Raw genomic sequence first — 16703 nt, 5'->3', positions numbered from 1 at the left:
GTACGTGTCTATTTGCATACAGACAGACGAAGTGAGATCTGAAAACTCAAGATGGAAATGGAGATACATTTTAATGCCAGGTGTAAACCCAAGACGCATGCTAATGCTCGGTCCGAGCAGGGCTTCCCTCACTCTCACACACACACACACACACACACACACACACACACACACACACACACACACACACACACACAGTCTTTAAACATGTTTTGTAACCACTTGAAACCAGTTTAAATTTAAAAAGCTGGTTAGAAGCTCCACCTCAAACACACAAGAATTCACAAATGTTTTATAGTATCACCTTTTTCTCGTTCTGGATACCCTTACAAGTCTTTCCTGTTGTAAAAATAGTTCTGTCGTTTAGTCATTTGTAGTAGTCATTTGCAAATGACTCATTTTGTTCATACTGTATATATCTGCTGTTCCTCAGAAAATCATTTCAAACGGTTTTAAAATGTTTGCATTTTAAGAGGGAATCCCTGTTTGTTATTGAGAACTGAGGAGCCATTTTATTTTATTGTATCTCTGATTGTATCTAAAATGTTTATTTATGTCATCATTTGTTAAACATGTTAAGAGGTTACAGTGTTGTTTCACTGTAGTGAATTAGAAAAGGAAATCACATGTCTTATTTGGCTAATTTATTGATAGAAATGCATTCGGAGATGGATGTGCGTGTACACTCATCACGAGGGGAACAAAGCCCATTCTGCTGTCTCCACTTAAGCTGCTCATCTTGTATACTTGTATGTCAGAGTTCAATACATGCACTGGATTATAAAGTCTTTTAGGTGAGAGACAGGAGTGTTTCTTTTCATAGGGCTCATTCTCAGTAGGGTCAGTTTCCTGCTGACAGATTAGTCATCAGGATGAGGCGTACGTTTCTAAATAGTTTCTTTTGTCCTCTTGTACTTTGTCTGTGTTTAGTTCTTGTTCCTACCAGAAAATGTCCTGTAAAGTAAGATGTAAGCATTCTGATACTGGGGATTTTCCTGGTAGCCATCTAAAGTATGTAAGTATAGAATACATTTTGGGAAGCTGTCAAATAGACTGCTGTAGTAACAGTATTAAAGTACCGGACTACTTTACACTCCTTGCTATCACACATAGACATTTGCAATGATTTTGTAATCTCACAAGAACCCCTACACCCTGCCCCTCGTACCCTAAATCTTTGACTTGCATGGAGTAAAAATAAGCTGGAAAAACCTGAGAAAGTGGGATTTAGAGTTACATTCCAGCTTCTCTGTGCCTCTATGACTTGTTGAGAGCTTAAAAATTGAAAAATAAATAAAACGTGTTCAATGGAGATTTCTGAACAAACCATATTCATCCACTTTGCTGTCCAAAAGCAGCAAAGTACCATTTCTTTATTGGGCAGTGTAGTCAAAGCCCGTTTTAGTGCAACTGGGAGAGAGCAACTGTGACCTCCAAGTCAGGACAATTGCAGTGGACCGTTTATTTCCTTTTTATAGGAAACCCATGGCCATCTATAAAAAGGAAATAACACTTACAGCTAAATAACAGTGTAGTTCCATACATACACACTTATTCTAAGCAGTTCACAGAGGAGAATTGGCAACATTTAACTCAGTGGTCTACCACCTCAACATTAGATCGAAGCAGCTTCAACTTTATTCAAACATTAATTAATGTCCCATTTGAACAGATTTTGTGAAATATACACAGAAAATTCACAAGTATAAAAGGAATCATTTTATTTCAAAGCTGTAACAAGCTGTGTGTCCTTTGTAAACAATCAGTTTCACATAACAGTCATTATCAGAGGGGTTAAACTCACATTACATCTGGAGTTTATCTGATGCAACACAGTGGGCACAGGAAAAACTAGGCATCAATACTGCAGCCACTCCATTTAAAAAAAAAAAAAACATGGAGACTAAAATTACAATTGTGATTATTATACAAATAACTTTACAGCCCTTCTCACAGGAAACGAACCGTCTAATGTGTGTGAATGAGGTCATCTTGAGGTTTGACCGGATGAATCTGCAGGACTCGCCGACCCCATCAGAAGCCAGCTTTATAAATATTAAGGCGGATTTTAAAGCATTTTGTAGTCAAGTTAGTTTCAAACATGTTAAGAATTGTATTGATTTTCCAGTTACTGTGCTGCTATTTTGAATACATGTTGTGTAATTTGCTGCAATAAAAAAAAGAAAAACCACACAACAAATGTCTGTATCAGCGTTTTGTCGTTCACGTGGTGTGTGAACGTGTGTTTTTAACACCACATTTTGCCTTTGTGGTGTCTCCAGCTTGGCTGGATACTAAATAGTACAAAAAAAGCCTCTGACGTATCCCCAGTTGTAGATATTCATGCATCACTCACTGCATCCAAAGAGTTTACGAAAAGTGTTGGGTGGATTATCCAGAGTAAATAAAAGTACGATTCTAAAAAGATGTTAGATGCCATGCTAATCCAACCGGCTGACCTGTAATGAAGTTCCGATGAAAAAGCTGTCAGTCTTTACATCAGTCATTTATTTAAAAAGAGGCCAAGAGGTGCCAGAGTAGTAGTAGTAGAGTCTCATGATTTGAGAATAAAGATGAGCACTACAGTACTATACTAAATATATACTAACCTATACTACTCAGTCAGACAAAACCTAACCTGATTAATGCTGGAAGTGTTCTAAGCTGCGGCTGATCTGGTTCATTAATGATTAATGCACACAATTTGTGAGTGCTATTACAAAGTGCATAAAAATGGAAGGAATGCGATTAAATCACCAAATAAAAAGATGAAATAGTGTACAGTCATGAAGTTTTTAAGAAATAAGCAATATTGGCATTGGCACACACAAATATACAACAGACAAATTCTTAGAGAAAAGAAATTTTCCAGTGCAAGCTCATCTCAGCACACACACACACTAGCCTGTGAAGACCTATTTACCGCAGTGTTCAGTGTTTGCTATGACTGTAATTTGAAAGTAAATTGAATGTTTGCAGCCATATTAAACCAAATCCTCGCTTAATGCTAAATGTAGATCAAATTAGAGAGTTTTCACTTCAAGTTAAGTCTAAATCCCTCTCAGCAAAAAGTCTGGCTTCAGAGGAGAAGCAGAGCACAAAACGTGTGTGTGAGAGTGTCTCCAATAGTTCCATCTGCAGATCTTGTTACAAAGAGGAGGTGTGGTACAGAAGCAGTTAGAGGGTGGCTGCCTTCAGTCTGCCAACTCCTTTGGCTTTATGCAGGAAATGACATCACACTGCTCGTCGCTGGGGATGCTGGTGGAGATGATGTAATGCTCAGGAAATGGCTCGAGGAAGAACTAAGAGATAAGATAACAGTCCAGTTTATGCAATCAAACACTTGAAGATACTGTTTGCATTACAAATACATGTGAACTGTTGTGCATAAGCCATCTTTACTTTAAGTTGCTGGCAGGTTGGTGGTCCATGTGCTGTGTTCGTACTGATCTTTGCTTTTCAGCAACAAGGAATTGCTTCAAGTGCACTTGTTTATCTCTTAATTTGGTACTTTACATGTGCCGGCTGTGATCACCCTGTGCCTTCATATCGGCTGACCAGTTTTTACTATATATGCACAGCGAGAGACATGGGAAGCTGATTATTAAAGTCATATTGTGAATAAAAATATACATTATATATCATATGGCTGGGTGAAAAGATGTGTGTTTTAATTGCTGCTGAAGAATCAAACTCCAGACTGAATGTTTTTAGCGATTGTTTGTGAAGAATGTCAGTAACACTGATAACTAGCATCCTAGAAATATACACATGACAATAATAAATGGCATGTGCCCAACATACTACCCAATAGAGTATAGAGTGTACAGTGTGATCTGGTGGTTGTGTGGTCAAGGGCAGTTTTGGTGCTTACGTCCTCTGGTATTTCATATGGGGGACGCAGCCACTCCTTGATTCTCCCTCGCTTGAAGATGAGGATGTACGCTACCACCGGTATGAGAGCGAGCAGGACGACGCCGACCCCCGCAGCTGCTGCCGTGCCTGTTTGTTGTGGCTCTTTTCCAGGGAAATGCAAAGTGAAGAAACACAAATACACACACACACACACACAAGAGGCAATGATGGAAGCAGTCCATTACAACTCTTTATCATGCGTTTGAAATGGATTCATGAGCCTTAAAACCTTTGAAAAAGTTAGTAACCGATTCCACTTAGAGTATAACTTCAGCATTTTTAAACCTGGGCCCTATTTTGTACTTAAGTTTGACATGACAAGTAAGTACAAAAAGTTTGGGATACAGTCCAGTAAATCACCTGAGCCAGGCTCTACTAGCTGCAACGTAGTCCCTTGAGACAACTGCACCCGATCAAAGTAGGTCCACTGAAAGTGCTTGTTTTTGCCATTGACAGGCTCAGATTATTAAGACCTGTAAAGTCCTGCTTGTTAAACCAGAAACAGCCATTTCATCACCCTCGTCAAAGCAAAGGGTTTTTTTGCAGTGAATACAAGCTGCTACTACATTTTCAGAGCAACACTGTGAGCCTTATAGTGTATATGATCCACTAGAGTGCTTTTCAGTGTATTCCTTCAACTATAAATCACAAACACTGTACGATGGTGATCATTCTCTAAAGAGCACTGTGTGTTTTAGGGATTACTTGTGTTCCAGGCAGTGATTTGTTTCTGACATATAGTCAGCTTCATTTTTGATTGAAGGTTGTGTGGTAATAATGCACATCCAAATCCAAAACACAAGATGCTTCATTAAAAACAGCAGAAAAAACGGCAGACTTTGTAAGAAGATGCAGCTGCAGGTGATGAATGCTCACTGTGACTGGGTTACCGACCTCGGCCAAGTGTCAAGTCAAGGCCAAAACGAGAGGCACAGTCAATTTGGTTCTTTTGTGTTTCAAAAACATGGTTTGCGGCTGGCTGAAGAGCAGCAGCAACGACGAACGTGTTCTTACCTGACTCAGGGATGAGCTCACACTGGATGCAGCTGGGCATTCCCTTGGGTACAGTGCTTAAAATATATTGCACCTTTATACAGTAACGCTGTCCCTCCTGCAGGCCAGAGATGGACACGGAGGAGAGTGTATCTCCATACTCCTGTAGAAGAGAGAGATTTTACAGAAATAAACCAGTATTTCCTATTCACTTCATAAAAACGATTTCTGACTCTGACGGAACGGACAGGTTTCAGGACTGACCTCCAGGGGCTCTCCTTCCTTGCCATAGTAAATCCTGTGTTGTGCACGGTCCGCATTGTTGGTAGCGAAACTGTTGTTCCTATTCAGATGTACAGTCAGGGAGCCTGGCCGTGCAGTCAGAGTGGGTTCAGGAGAGCAGGTGTCACCTGGGGGAGCACAGCAGACACATGTGTTGACAAACCATCTGCCCTCTGTCTCTGCTGTAGGAGAGAGATCACGTGACCTTTGTGACTAAAATTGTAGAGGCCTGAAGGGCTGAAATCAGTCATTTCCTGACAGTTAGGCTTCTCACAATCATGTAACCTCTGATTATCACAACTGTAGCAGTATGAGTGTTTCATGGTTTTCTCTTTGTACTGGTATTTTTTTACACAGCAGCGTCAAACATGGCGCACACTTAGAGCATCTCATACAAACTGCAACAGTGAAGAACAGACATGAGCATGAACTTCACTGCTGCCGATGTGAGAACACAGTAATCAGCCCCATCCTTCTTACCATGTCTGCTACAGGCTTTGACCTGTCCCGAGGTCAGCCCGTGTCTTTCTGCTTGCACACGCAACATAACACAGTCATCCTCAGCCTTTCCTTTGGCTGAAGTGACATTGCAGCTGAGTGAAGATATGTGGACGCAGGCTGACACTTTTTCCCACGTATCTTTGTCAAGGCTGATGACGCAACAAGAGAAAAAGGAGATTTCTATCAGACCATCATGATTCTAACCTTTATTACGCTCAGACAAGATGGGGAGCTAAGAATCTTTCAGGTTTCTTTCTGTAGATTGCAGAGCACGCTAGAAGCATCAGACCTCACCTGCGGTACTGGACGGTATAGGTGACATCTCTCTCCTCCTCGCCAGGAGTCCATGTCAGCAGCCAGTTATCAACCTTGATGTTCTGTGGTGCAGATGGCGGTGCCACAGACAGCACTGGGACAGAGAAGCAAATGATAATTATTAATGACTATAATAATTAATAATGATATTAATGACCATCACCTGCTATTTGATGCTTTTCTTTCTAGGTTTGACAATCCACTGTGTCATCTTCTAACATTAAAGCTATACAAATATAATTGAGGTTTATTTGTGTGTGTGTGTGTGTGTGTGTGTGTGTGTGTGTGTGTGTGTGAGTCTCTTGTACTGATGGGATGCAAGAATTAAAAACCACTGTCTTAGTTTTATCATATTAGACATTAGAGTGTTTTGTCTTACTAGAACTGAGAAGTTCCAGTTTTTGTATTGTCATCAAACTGCAATTAGGAGTGACATTTCTTCTGATGCAACTTTACGTTGGCGTACTTTTGAGCACTGACTCAACAGTCTTAACTAGTACTGTTAGAACATGCTCACCTCAGATTTCCGCACTACAAACAGTGTACTTCCACAGTGTGCAGTTTGTAGGAAAACTGCTTTCTGGAACAGAAGCAGTGAGGTTCGATGGTCGTCTTGAGATTTCAAATATATAATGTTGCCTTGTTTGATCTTTACAGATCTTACTGACTTCAGAAAGACAGTTTAAGACGAACACTGATGGGTTTCCTTTTACCACACAGAGATAAAGCAGCAGCAACCCTGGTGAAGTTCTACTTCGAGTATTGACAGTTTATTGAAATTATTACTGACATTTCTTGAAAGCGTTACTTGATGCTGAGTTTACCACAAAGCTCAGTGAGTCTTTTCTAGCATTAGATCGTGTTCTACATAATGCTCAACTCCCACATTAAGAAGGGAAAATGAAAGTAATATGAAGGGATCATGAAGGCAACATGAAGGGACCATGAAGGGAACATGAAGAGAACTTTAAGGCAACATGAAGGGACCATGAAGGCATCATGAAGGCAACATGAGAGGAACATGAAGGCAACATGAAGAGAACTTGAAGGCAACATGAAGAGAACTTGAAGGCGACATGAAAGGACCATGAAGGGATCCTGAAGGCAACATTAGCTCGGCCTTTCTAGCCTGTCTTTCTTTCTCGGCAGCCCGCTTCACGACGAAACGCCTCTCTAGTACTCGTGGCTTGGCTGTGTGTGTTAGGATGGGACATCTCCCTTCCTTTTCTCTGTCTGTCTCTGTCTCTCTCTCTCTGTCCCTGTCTCTCTCTCTCTGTCTCACACACACACACACACCCACACACACACTGGTTATTACCTGGGACGGCGGCTTGGATGCACAGCAGAAGAAACAGCATTCTGACTGGGTCATTTCAAGGGTTTGACCTGTCCCCGAACACAGTAGTCTCCATTGCAGCGATATTTGTCAGGTATACATGCTACGTAGAACGAATAGATTCTGGGAAGTGACGGTTTTTTTACCCTTGAGTAACTAACTTCCCGAAATACATCTTCTTCTACGCGGTAGACAGAGCAGGTCACAGGCGCATCACCGCCCCTACTGGACGGCAGAGGAACAGTTGGTGGCAGAAGAAAACTAAGCTAAACTTCTTCGTGTTAATGGGTAATCAATATCGAGAGGCTTATTTCAAAATAGATAAATGCATAAAATTGCTGAAAAAAATCAATGTATGGGGACCTGGTATTAAAGGTTGGTATAGAAGCTATAAAATATCTATGCTGAAACTGCCAGTGTATCCTAACAGTAGTACATGAGACAGGTAAGTAGTGGTGGGTGGATCGATCTAAAATATCGAAAGGTCGATACCACCGTTGGTATCAGTATTGATCGATACTTAAATTTCAGTTTCTCTTCTCCACGTTCAGTACACAAGAATATCCGGGTAGCTGATTTATAGAAGTGAAAGTAAGATTTAGTCATCTCCAGCATTAGTTAATGTTATTCAAAGTGTAATTGGTCGTCATACTTGTAATTTTAGCAGACTGATTAAATATAGACTATTCAGACAGTCATAATATATTTAGCTAGTTGAAATAAATCGAAATGAATTATTTTACCGGAACTGAAAAATACAGTATATACCCATATGAAGATATATACCTCAAACCTGAAATATGAATATGGCTGAAGGGTTATCATCCCTTTTGTGTTCACTGTCAAAGGAACATTAGTATTCCTATATTTAGGCTACATGCAGATTATTATTCTTTATTCTTTATTCTTTATTATTATTATCTTATCATTTCACCTAGGTGATTCCCCATTGATTTTTATTTGCCTAAAATCGTTGTCCTGTGTTTTATTATGATCATAACCATGATCAACTAATTAAAGGAAAAATCTCAAACTCATTCAATGCAACCAAACTGATTGGGAGATCCTTCATGGTGCAACAAGATAATGATTCAAAACACACTGCCAAAACAACAAAGGAGTTCATCAGGGGCAAGAAGTGGAAGGTTTTAGACTGACCAAGTCAATCTCCAGACTTCAACCCTATAGAGCATGCATTTTACCTGCTAAAGAGCAGACTGAAGGGAGAAACCCCCCAAAACAAACCACAACTGAAAGAGGCTGCGGTGAAAGCCTGGAAAAGCATCACAAAAGCAGAATGCAAAAGTTTGGTGATGTCAATGGGTCACAGGCTTGATGCAGTTATTGCAAGCAAAGGATTTGCAACTAAATATTAAGTCTTTTCACGTTAATGTATTTTAAGTCTATCTGTTCCAATACTTTTGTTCGTCTAAAAATTTGGTGTTCCGTTACAAATAATGCTATCTTCTAAGTTGTGTATCAGATCCAGATGTAAATACCTGGAAATAAAAGCTGAAATGTTGATCTCTTGTCCCATATTCATCTTTTGATGTCAAACCCAAATGTTTTCAGTCTACAGCAAAAATAAAGGAATTGGCCTCACTGTTCCAATACTTTTGGAGGGGAGTGTATGTGGAATAACCTTGTAATTTAAAAAGCACAATCATAAACAGCAGTGTTACAAGCCTTTTCCTAATGAATATAGTGAATGGGCTTTTGAAATTTCAGGAGGACAGCAGGGAGTTCGGCAGCCATCAGCCTGTGACCCAAAGCTCCAAGGATGGCTTGTTATCTGCATTTATACCATTGTGTACCATTATGGACACCATTGTACACCTGGTATCTTTGGTTGCCATGGTTCGCTCACATGTGCATGACCTCCTCCAGCCTCCTCTGTGGGGAAGGGCTTTGGAGACAGAACCGAGGGAGCAGCAGCGTAGAGGGAGGGGGAGCAAGCTCTTCCAATGTCATGTAATCAACTGCTGCTGAAGCAATTATGACTCTGGATTGGTTATTTCGCTCCACCCATTGTAATGTTAACAATAATCCTGGTAATTAAACTGTACCTCTGGAAGATGGTCTATTTCTTAAATAAACTTTGTTAAACGTATCATTTGATCTCAGCGAATCCTTTTTGGAAAGCGTGACAGACAAGCAGCAAACAGCCCAACCTCAGCCTCTCAGCGACTAACAACTTTTGTCTCCAGTAGTCGCTACAGTCTCTTCACGGTTCCTATATTCTTTGAGATAAGTGTCTTCTGCTTCTGAAATGCCCCCTGCTGTATTACATATGAAATAATAGTAGTAGTAGTAGTAATAATAATAATCATCATCATCATGATGTACACAATTTTAGCAAATAAAAAAAAACTGTATCAGTATCTTAGAATGTTTAGACAAATCGCCCAAAAATCTCCACTAGGTGTTCTGTTGAGTTGACACCTGGTGACTGCGAAGGCCGTACCATATGATTCGCATCAGTTTCATACTCATTAAACCATTCAGTGACCCCAGGTGCCTGACACTGGGGGCACAGATGGGGGCATTAGCATAGAAATGTTTGATCCTTCAGAGCTTGGTATCGATTTGGTGTGACCCTCCCCCCTGAGGGGACAAGTGGACCCACATTTTTCAAGCATTCAGGCCTGTACTGTCCTTTTAGTGTGAAGGATGAGTCCTCTCACCATATCACTTTTTTCTGCATCTTTTTTGATCAGTGCCTTTAGGTTTTGCACCACTGAACTTCATGGTTCATTCATTCATTTTTGTAATGAGATTCACTGCAGCCTCCAGCTTAGACTCCTCTGTGAATGGGTGAAAGCACATTGAGTGGTCGAAATGACTAGAAAGGCGCTATACAAATACAGACTACTTACCTTAGACCATTCACTGTAATACCACACTCTATGTCATGGACAGTGGACTGTTGTTGCTGTCTAATCATGTCCTACGTCGACATTCTCAGTCACTTGAGAAGGAGTTGCTCCTCTGCTTTTCCTTACATATCACACCAATGCACAAGCAATGCAATCATGCGCAGCTGACTTCATTTTCTGACCTTATCTACTGATGTGTGTCCCATAGATCTGAATGCACATCAGGTCACTTTGCACTGTTCCTGTTGAGCCATCTGAGCAGTCTTTGTGAATGAACCTTTGGCCATTCGTGTCTCAACAATCAGCCCTCTTGATACAAAATCAGAATCAACTGGGCCTGCTCAGCAGCACCCATGCCACAGTGCACGATTGGATGGTAATTGCTTAATTATGCCATGTATGTATTATGTTTCTCCGCGCATTAGTCATAAGGAGATGGGCTGACTGTGGCCACAAATGGATGCACACGATCAGCAACAATACTCAGGCATGTCAACCATGCTCAATTGGTTGCTCAATTAGTGTCTGACACGTGTTTTGAAGTGCACCATGAGGCGCGTCAAACTGCCTTCATGTCCCTTCTCCCACCTCGGTGTGATTCTAGAGCATCAAATGAGGATCTAGTGGACAATTATCAAAACAATGTACTCTGTGCTATAGGTTTTACAACATAGGCCAACCTAATTCTATGGTTTTCATTTATCCTAGACATCATTTCATTCCTTTAGTTAGCCTCCTGACTGCCTTACTATGGCAACACGCGACAGCTGAAGTTAGCTCTGGTATCTTCGCTTAAAACTCTGTGCAATACTATTGAAATTCTGCAACGCTAAACTAAAACAACTACCGTGGCCAAAACCTCTACCTCTACCTAAAGAGCTGAACTGCTGTTTTGTCACATGTCAGATAGTAAAAGAAAAATGAGAGCTTGAACCCTTGGTAGTTACATTAATAGCACAGGCCAACCCCTTATCATCATCTGTGATCAACTTTTATTGAAATCTGCTGGTCATAAAAACTTAACTTGCTACATAAAACTAACAACTGCAATTTATTACCATAGTATAGAGTTATGAGTAGGTGATCTTACTGTGATTTTCACCCACCTGGAAGAAGAACTAAAAGATGAAATGAGATGGCTGGCTCCCCAGTGGCTTTAGCAGTGTTCTGCCAAGTAACAGCAGCCTGCACATCTGTCCTCCGGTCTCATGTACCCTCATAGGTTACTCATGTAGAGATGTATAGAAAATGAATGGCATAATAAAGCACAAATGTGTCTGTCTGCGTAAAAATAGCAACCTTTTCCCAAAACTGCTGGTTCTGTGGTGTTGGCATTTCAAATCTGATGCCTGCGGTGCACCATGAGAGCATCAAATGAGGCACGTCTTTGAGTACAGTTTGCCCATTGCACTGAGCTCTGATGCTCTGCATGTTGCAGCAGAAATGGAGATGTGTTTCACCAGTCGACGTTTTTCTTCTTCTACAGTTGTAGTGAGCCTGTGCCCGCTGGTTTCCCACCGCTCTAGCCCATCCACCTGAACGTGCTGTGGGTCCACAGATGCTCTTATTCACACCACTCTTGGATGGATCGAATGGATTGTTCAGTTTCCAAATATGCAGTTATTAGACAAACACGCACATTATACACTCCCCTCCAAAAGTATTGGAACAGTGAGGCCAATTCCTTTATTTTTGCTGTAGACTGAAAACATTTGGGTTTGACATCAAAAGATGAATATGAGACAAGAGATCAACATTTCAGCTTTTATTTCCAGGTATTTACATCTGGATCTGATACACAACTTAGAAGTTAGCACCTTTTGTTTGAACCCACCCATTTTTCATGTGAGCAAAAGTATTGGAACATGTGACTGACAGGTGTGTTTTGTTGCCCTAGTGTGTCCTGTTACATTGATTATTCAAACAATAAATAGCGCTGAATGTCTACGTTCAGCTTCAGATTTGGGTTTTGCCTGTGCAGACTGCATTTATAGTTAGAGGCGTAACCAACAAGAAAACCAGAGAGCTGTCCATGGGTGAAAAACAAGCAATTGTGAAGCTGAGAGAAGATGGAAAATCAATCACAGTCATTGCACAAACATTGGCCATAGCCAGTACAACCATTTGGAATGTCCTGAAGAAGAAAGAAACCACTGGTGTACTAAGTAGCAGACGTCGAACGGGTAGACCAAGGAAAACAGCAGCAGTTGATGACAGAGACATTGTGAGAGCTAAAGAAAGACCCTAAAACAACTGTTGGTGACATCAGCATCAACCTCCAGAGAGCAGGAGAGAAGGTGTCACAGTCCACTGTTCGCAGAAGACTTCAGGAACAAAAGTACAGAGGCCACACCAGAAGATGCAAACCACTCATTAGCAAGAAGAATAGGAAGGCCAGGCTGGAATTTGCCAAAAAGTCCAGAGACAAGCCTAAAAATTCTGGGACAAAGTTTTATGGACTGATGAGACAAAGATGAACCTTTACCAAAGTGATGGAAAGACTAAAGTTAGGAGAAAGAAAGGATCTGCTCATGATCCCAAACATACAAGCTCATCTGTGAAACACAGTGGAGGTAATGTCATGGCTTGGGCTTGCATGGCTTCTTCTGGGACGGGCTCATTCATCTTCATTGATGATGTAACACATGATGGCAGCAGCAAAATGAACTCAGAAGTCTACAGAAACATTTTGTCTGCCAATATAAAGAAAGATACAACCAAACTGATTGGGAGATCCTTCATGGTGCAGCAAGATAATGATTCAAAACACACTGCCAAAACAATACAGGAGTTCATCAGGGGCAAGAAGTGGAAGGTTTTAGACTGGCCAAGTCAATCTCCAGACTTCAACCCTGTAGAGCATTTTACCTGCTAAAGAGCAGACTGAAGGGAGTAAACCCACAAAACAAACCACAACTGAAAGAGGCTGCGGTGAAAGCCTGGAAAAGCATCACAAAAGCAGAATGCAAAAGTTTGGTGATGTCAATGGGTCACAGGCTTGATGCAGTTATTGCAAGCAAAGGATTTGCAACTAAATATTAAGTCTCTTCACGTTAATGTATTTTAAGTCTATCTGTTCCAATACTTTTGCTCGTCTAAAAATTTGGTGTTCTGTTACAAATAATGTTATCTTCTAAGTTGTGTATCAGATCCAGATGTAAATACCTGGAAATAAAAGCTGAAATGTTGATCTCTTGTCTCATATTCATCTTCTGATGTCAAACCCAAATGTTTTCAGTCTACAGCAAAAGTAAAGGAACTGGCCTCACTGTTCCAATACTTTTGGAGGGGAGTGTATTTCTCTTTTGACCATATTTCAATCTTGTAGACTTTTTTAATCTTGAGGGATGTAAAGTATTCCAGTCTAAATGAGATGAATGACTGAAGTTGCATTTTGTTTTTGGGAAGAGGCTCAACAAAAGTCAAAGGCGTTGTCAAATAAAAGTTATCAAATTAGTCGAAATGAATGTGAGATTAGGCCTCAAACACATTTTAAAGCCTTGTCTATGCAACAGATGTGCTACTGGGGTTTATGGAACAGTCTTACTCTTGTTCTACTATGGATAAGTTTAAGCAAATTGCTCATTCAGGCGCAATCAATTGGAGGTGTGTTTTTAAGTGTTATTATTGGATTTGCTCTTAAATAGATATCTGGTGTTCCTCCAGCCACGGACATTGATTGACTCGACTTGCTCTAAAGTCTTCATGGCAGTCACACTCATTTGGAGGTGTGTGAGGAAAAATGAGTAGTTCATGTCGCTTACACGGAGTGGTCCTTTAAAGGCTTTAATGGTTGTGGCACTGTGATGGCTTTAATAATTCTGTTATGTTTAGATGGCTAACGCTCGGCTCAGCTGTCTCAGATTTACAAAATGAACGCTTCTCGCAAGCTTCATCAAAAGCTTCAAGAAACTGGAAAAAAGCGAGCATGTAATTAGTGTAAATATATTCTAAACAAGCACCGTCATGACATCATTATCAAACATACATTTTATCACTTCTCCGAGATTTTGCCGACTTGTCTTGAGCTAAAAGAAGCATGTGAGCAGTCTAGACAGACGTAGTGACACTGGACATTTCTTAGGAATAGCACAAGGCCTAAGCATCATCAGAATGGAATACTCCTTTGTTCTCTGGGTGTATAAATGCAATGGATGGCAAACCATTAGGCCTACATTGTGTTTTACAGTTGTGATGTCAAAAAGAAGATTTTTACAGTTAAAATGATGAGAGGACAACTTTCTGAGCAAACGTGTGTTCATCATTAATTCATAGCTTTCAGTAACATTTTCAATTTCTCCCTCTCTCTCTCTCTCTCTCCCCCACCCACACCCAACACCCAACACAGCCCCAGACAGAAAGCTTCTTCCTGTCAAAGGGGAGTTTTTCCTTGCCATTGTCGCCTAGGGTTTGCTGGTTTGGGGGTTCTAGAATCCTTACAATTGTTCAATTCAAAATTGCATCTCTCTTGATTAAAGAGATTGGTCTATATGAAAAAGATAAGAGATAAGATTTTCTATATGAAGATTGATTGATCGATTCATAAGTAAAAAAATCTGTGAAATAAAATTCCAAAAGTGAAGAATACAAACTCTCTGAAAAAAAGAAATGTCAAATATAGAAGACAACCTAAAACAATCAACATGAAATCATCCTGTATACACACCTTTTGATATGCAAATTGTAAACTCAAAACTAAAATATGCATTTGTGACGTATCTCAGGTTTATTGACATTTTCACAGCAAATAGGCATGTTAATTTGAATTTAAAAAAAACAACATCATGGGCCTCTCGCTTTGTGTTCTATAAGATCAGCCTTCCGGGATACAGGACAGCACTTCAATGATATGACGCTTTGTGTTGCTGTAACAGCTTTTTTTTTTTGCTGTTTATGACCCATAGAATCAATCAATCAATCAATCAATCTTTATTTATATAGTGCCAATTCTTAACAGCGTTATCTAAGACACTTTCCATAATAAATAATGCATTCAGGAAAAAGTTAACATTGAAAAAAGTAAGGAGCCCACTTTCACAGCAGAGGGCGACATTTACCATCAGTAGAATCAGGAGCTCTGACGTCTGCTCTGACTTCTACCTAACAGACTGCTGGCATATCAGATTGTCCCTTAGCTATAGAGTGTTATGTCACCTCCTTTGGATGGGGAAGGTTAATAGTTGACCAATTATTACACTTGTTACTTGTTAACAATCGTGTTATGTTCCTCACAGCAATACTAATAATGGAGCACAGTAAAAGTAGGCCGGCTGCCATATCATACAAATAGTCATATTATAAAAGGCAAAGTTGGCTTTATTCAATTCAATTCAATGTATTTGTATAGCCCAATATCACAACAGAGTGTCTCACAGTGCTTTACAAAGTTCACTGAAATAAACAAGTGTAAGCGAACAAACAATCTAATAAAGAGTCCAGCAGTCGATGAGACACGTTATAAAATGAGAGTGGACTGGAGCTCCTTCTCAAAACGAGTGGATGCTGAAACCCACACCACGGGTTCAGGAGAGAGAAGGTGGTGCACACTGTTCTCCATGAGTTCACGGGACGTTTCTTCACTGACAGTCGACGCTTCCCACCACCTCTGGTCACTTCCCTGACTTCAGTGGACCTTCTGGTGCTTTCATTTTACTTTCATCATGGCTTACAGTGCAGTCTAGGGCAGTCCAGCATAATGCACTACACTACAGTACACTACAGCACACTACAGCACAGTGCAGTGAGTCTTCTGCTCAATCCTTCAGAAACTATGAAACAAAAGGAATGCACGAACAGTCCTCTGTATGTGAGGAGGCTCACGGCTTAGTGCATATAAAATAACATTCCTTGTAACTCTACTATGTACCTGCCTATGACATGGAAACAGATGACAGACTCATTTTTGTACTTCCCACTTGTGGTTCATGGTATCCAGCCATGCAAGTACAGTAGTTTTGCTTTTGCTTGTCCAGCTTTTGAAATATCTGAGTGAGATTTTCTGCTTCCACCACATTTTGTTTTTAGTGACACCTTTTACTTCCAACTTTGAACTCAGGTTCAAATATCTGCTGTGGAAAATACCTATGGAGGTGGAATATAGTTTGTGGTGCTCACAGCAGATAAAAGATGTAGTTTGTAATGTGCTGCTTTTGCAACATGTCTTTTTACGTTTCTCAAATTTCTGTAGGAGCTATTGCTTTAGTAGAAAGTAATGCCAATGAAAACTGTGGATTGTCCATCGTAATGGATACATCTGTTCTGCAAAGAAAGGAAGCTGCTTTCAAGTCATTTTCCAATGTAGTGAGCAACACAAACTTCCATTGTTCTGGGGTGGGGGTAGATATCTCAGAGACACATCTTTCAAAACAAGTATCTAAGTGACTAAACCATAATAGGGAAGTAAGACCTGTAAATTTAGCATTCATTGGGAAATCTAGAGATGAGAGGAACTGCAGGTGTGGTGGTAATTCTCTGTTGGTTTCACA

The 16703-nt window shown here is 40.4% G+C and overlaps 1 protein-coding gene across 1 annotated transcript; it reads right to left on the bottom strand.

Annotated features, from left to right (window-relative positions):
* Positions 1 to 1665: 1665 nt before the first annotated feature.
* On the bottom strand, positions 1666 to 7435 carry ifngr2 (interferon gamma receptor 2). Its single transcript, XM_070838596.1, has 7 exons — positions 7325 to 7435; positions 5986 to 6100; positions 5671 to 5840; positions 5173 to 5318; positions 4930 to 5071; positions 3875 to 4017; positions 1666 to 3302 (listed from the first exon to the last, which is right to left on the bottom strand). The coding sequence occupies exons 1-7, from the start codon at positions 7362 to 7364 to the stop codon at positions 3195 to 3197; spliced, it is 864 nt and encodes a 287-aa protein (XP_070694697.1). The 5' UTR covers positions 7365 to 7435; the 3' UTR covers positions 1666 to 3194.
* Positions 7436 to 16703: the final 9268 nt, after the last annotated feature.

This window comes from Pempheris klunzingeri, chromosome 10 (assembly GCF_042242105.1).
Source record: "Pempheris klunzingeri isolate RE-2024b chromosome 10, fPemKlu1.hap1, whole genome shotgun sequence".
In the NCBI taxonomy this organism is placed as follows: Eukaryota; Metazoa; Chordata; class Actinopteri; order Acropomatiformes; family Pempheridae; genus Pempheris; species Pempheris klunzingeri.
This window is presented reverse-complemented; position numbering and strand designations above follow the sequence as displayed.

Coding starts and splice junctions, on each gene's coding strand:
- ifngr2 (XM_070838596.1), bottom strand. CDS start 7,364: ATGCTGTTTCTTCTGCTGTGCATCCAAGCCGCCGTCCCAG. Junction 6,101..7,324: donor CATCCAAGCCGCCGTCCCAG/GTAATAACCAGT, acceptor TCTCTGTCCCAG/TGCTGTCTGTGGCACCGCCA. Junction 4,018..4,929: donor TGAGCTCATCCCTGAGTCAG/GTAAGAACACGT, acceptor TCCCTGGAAAAG/AGCCACAACAAACAGGCACG.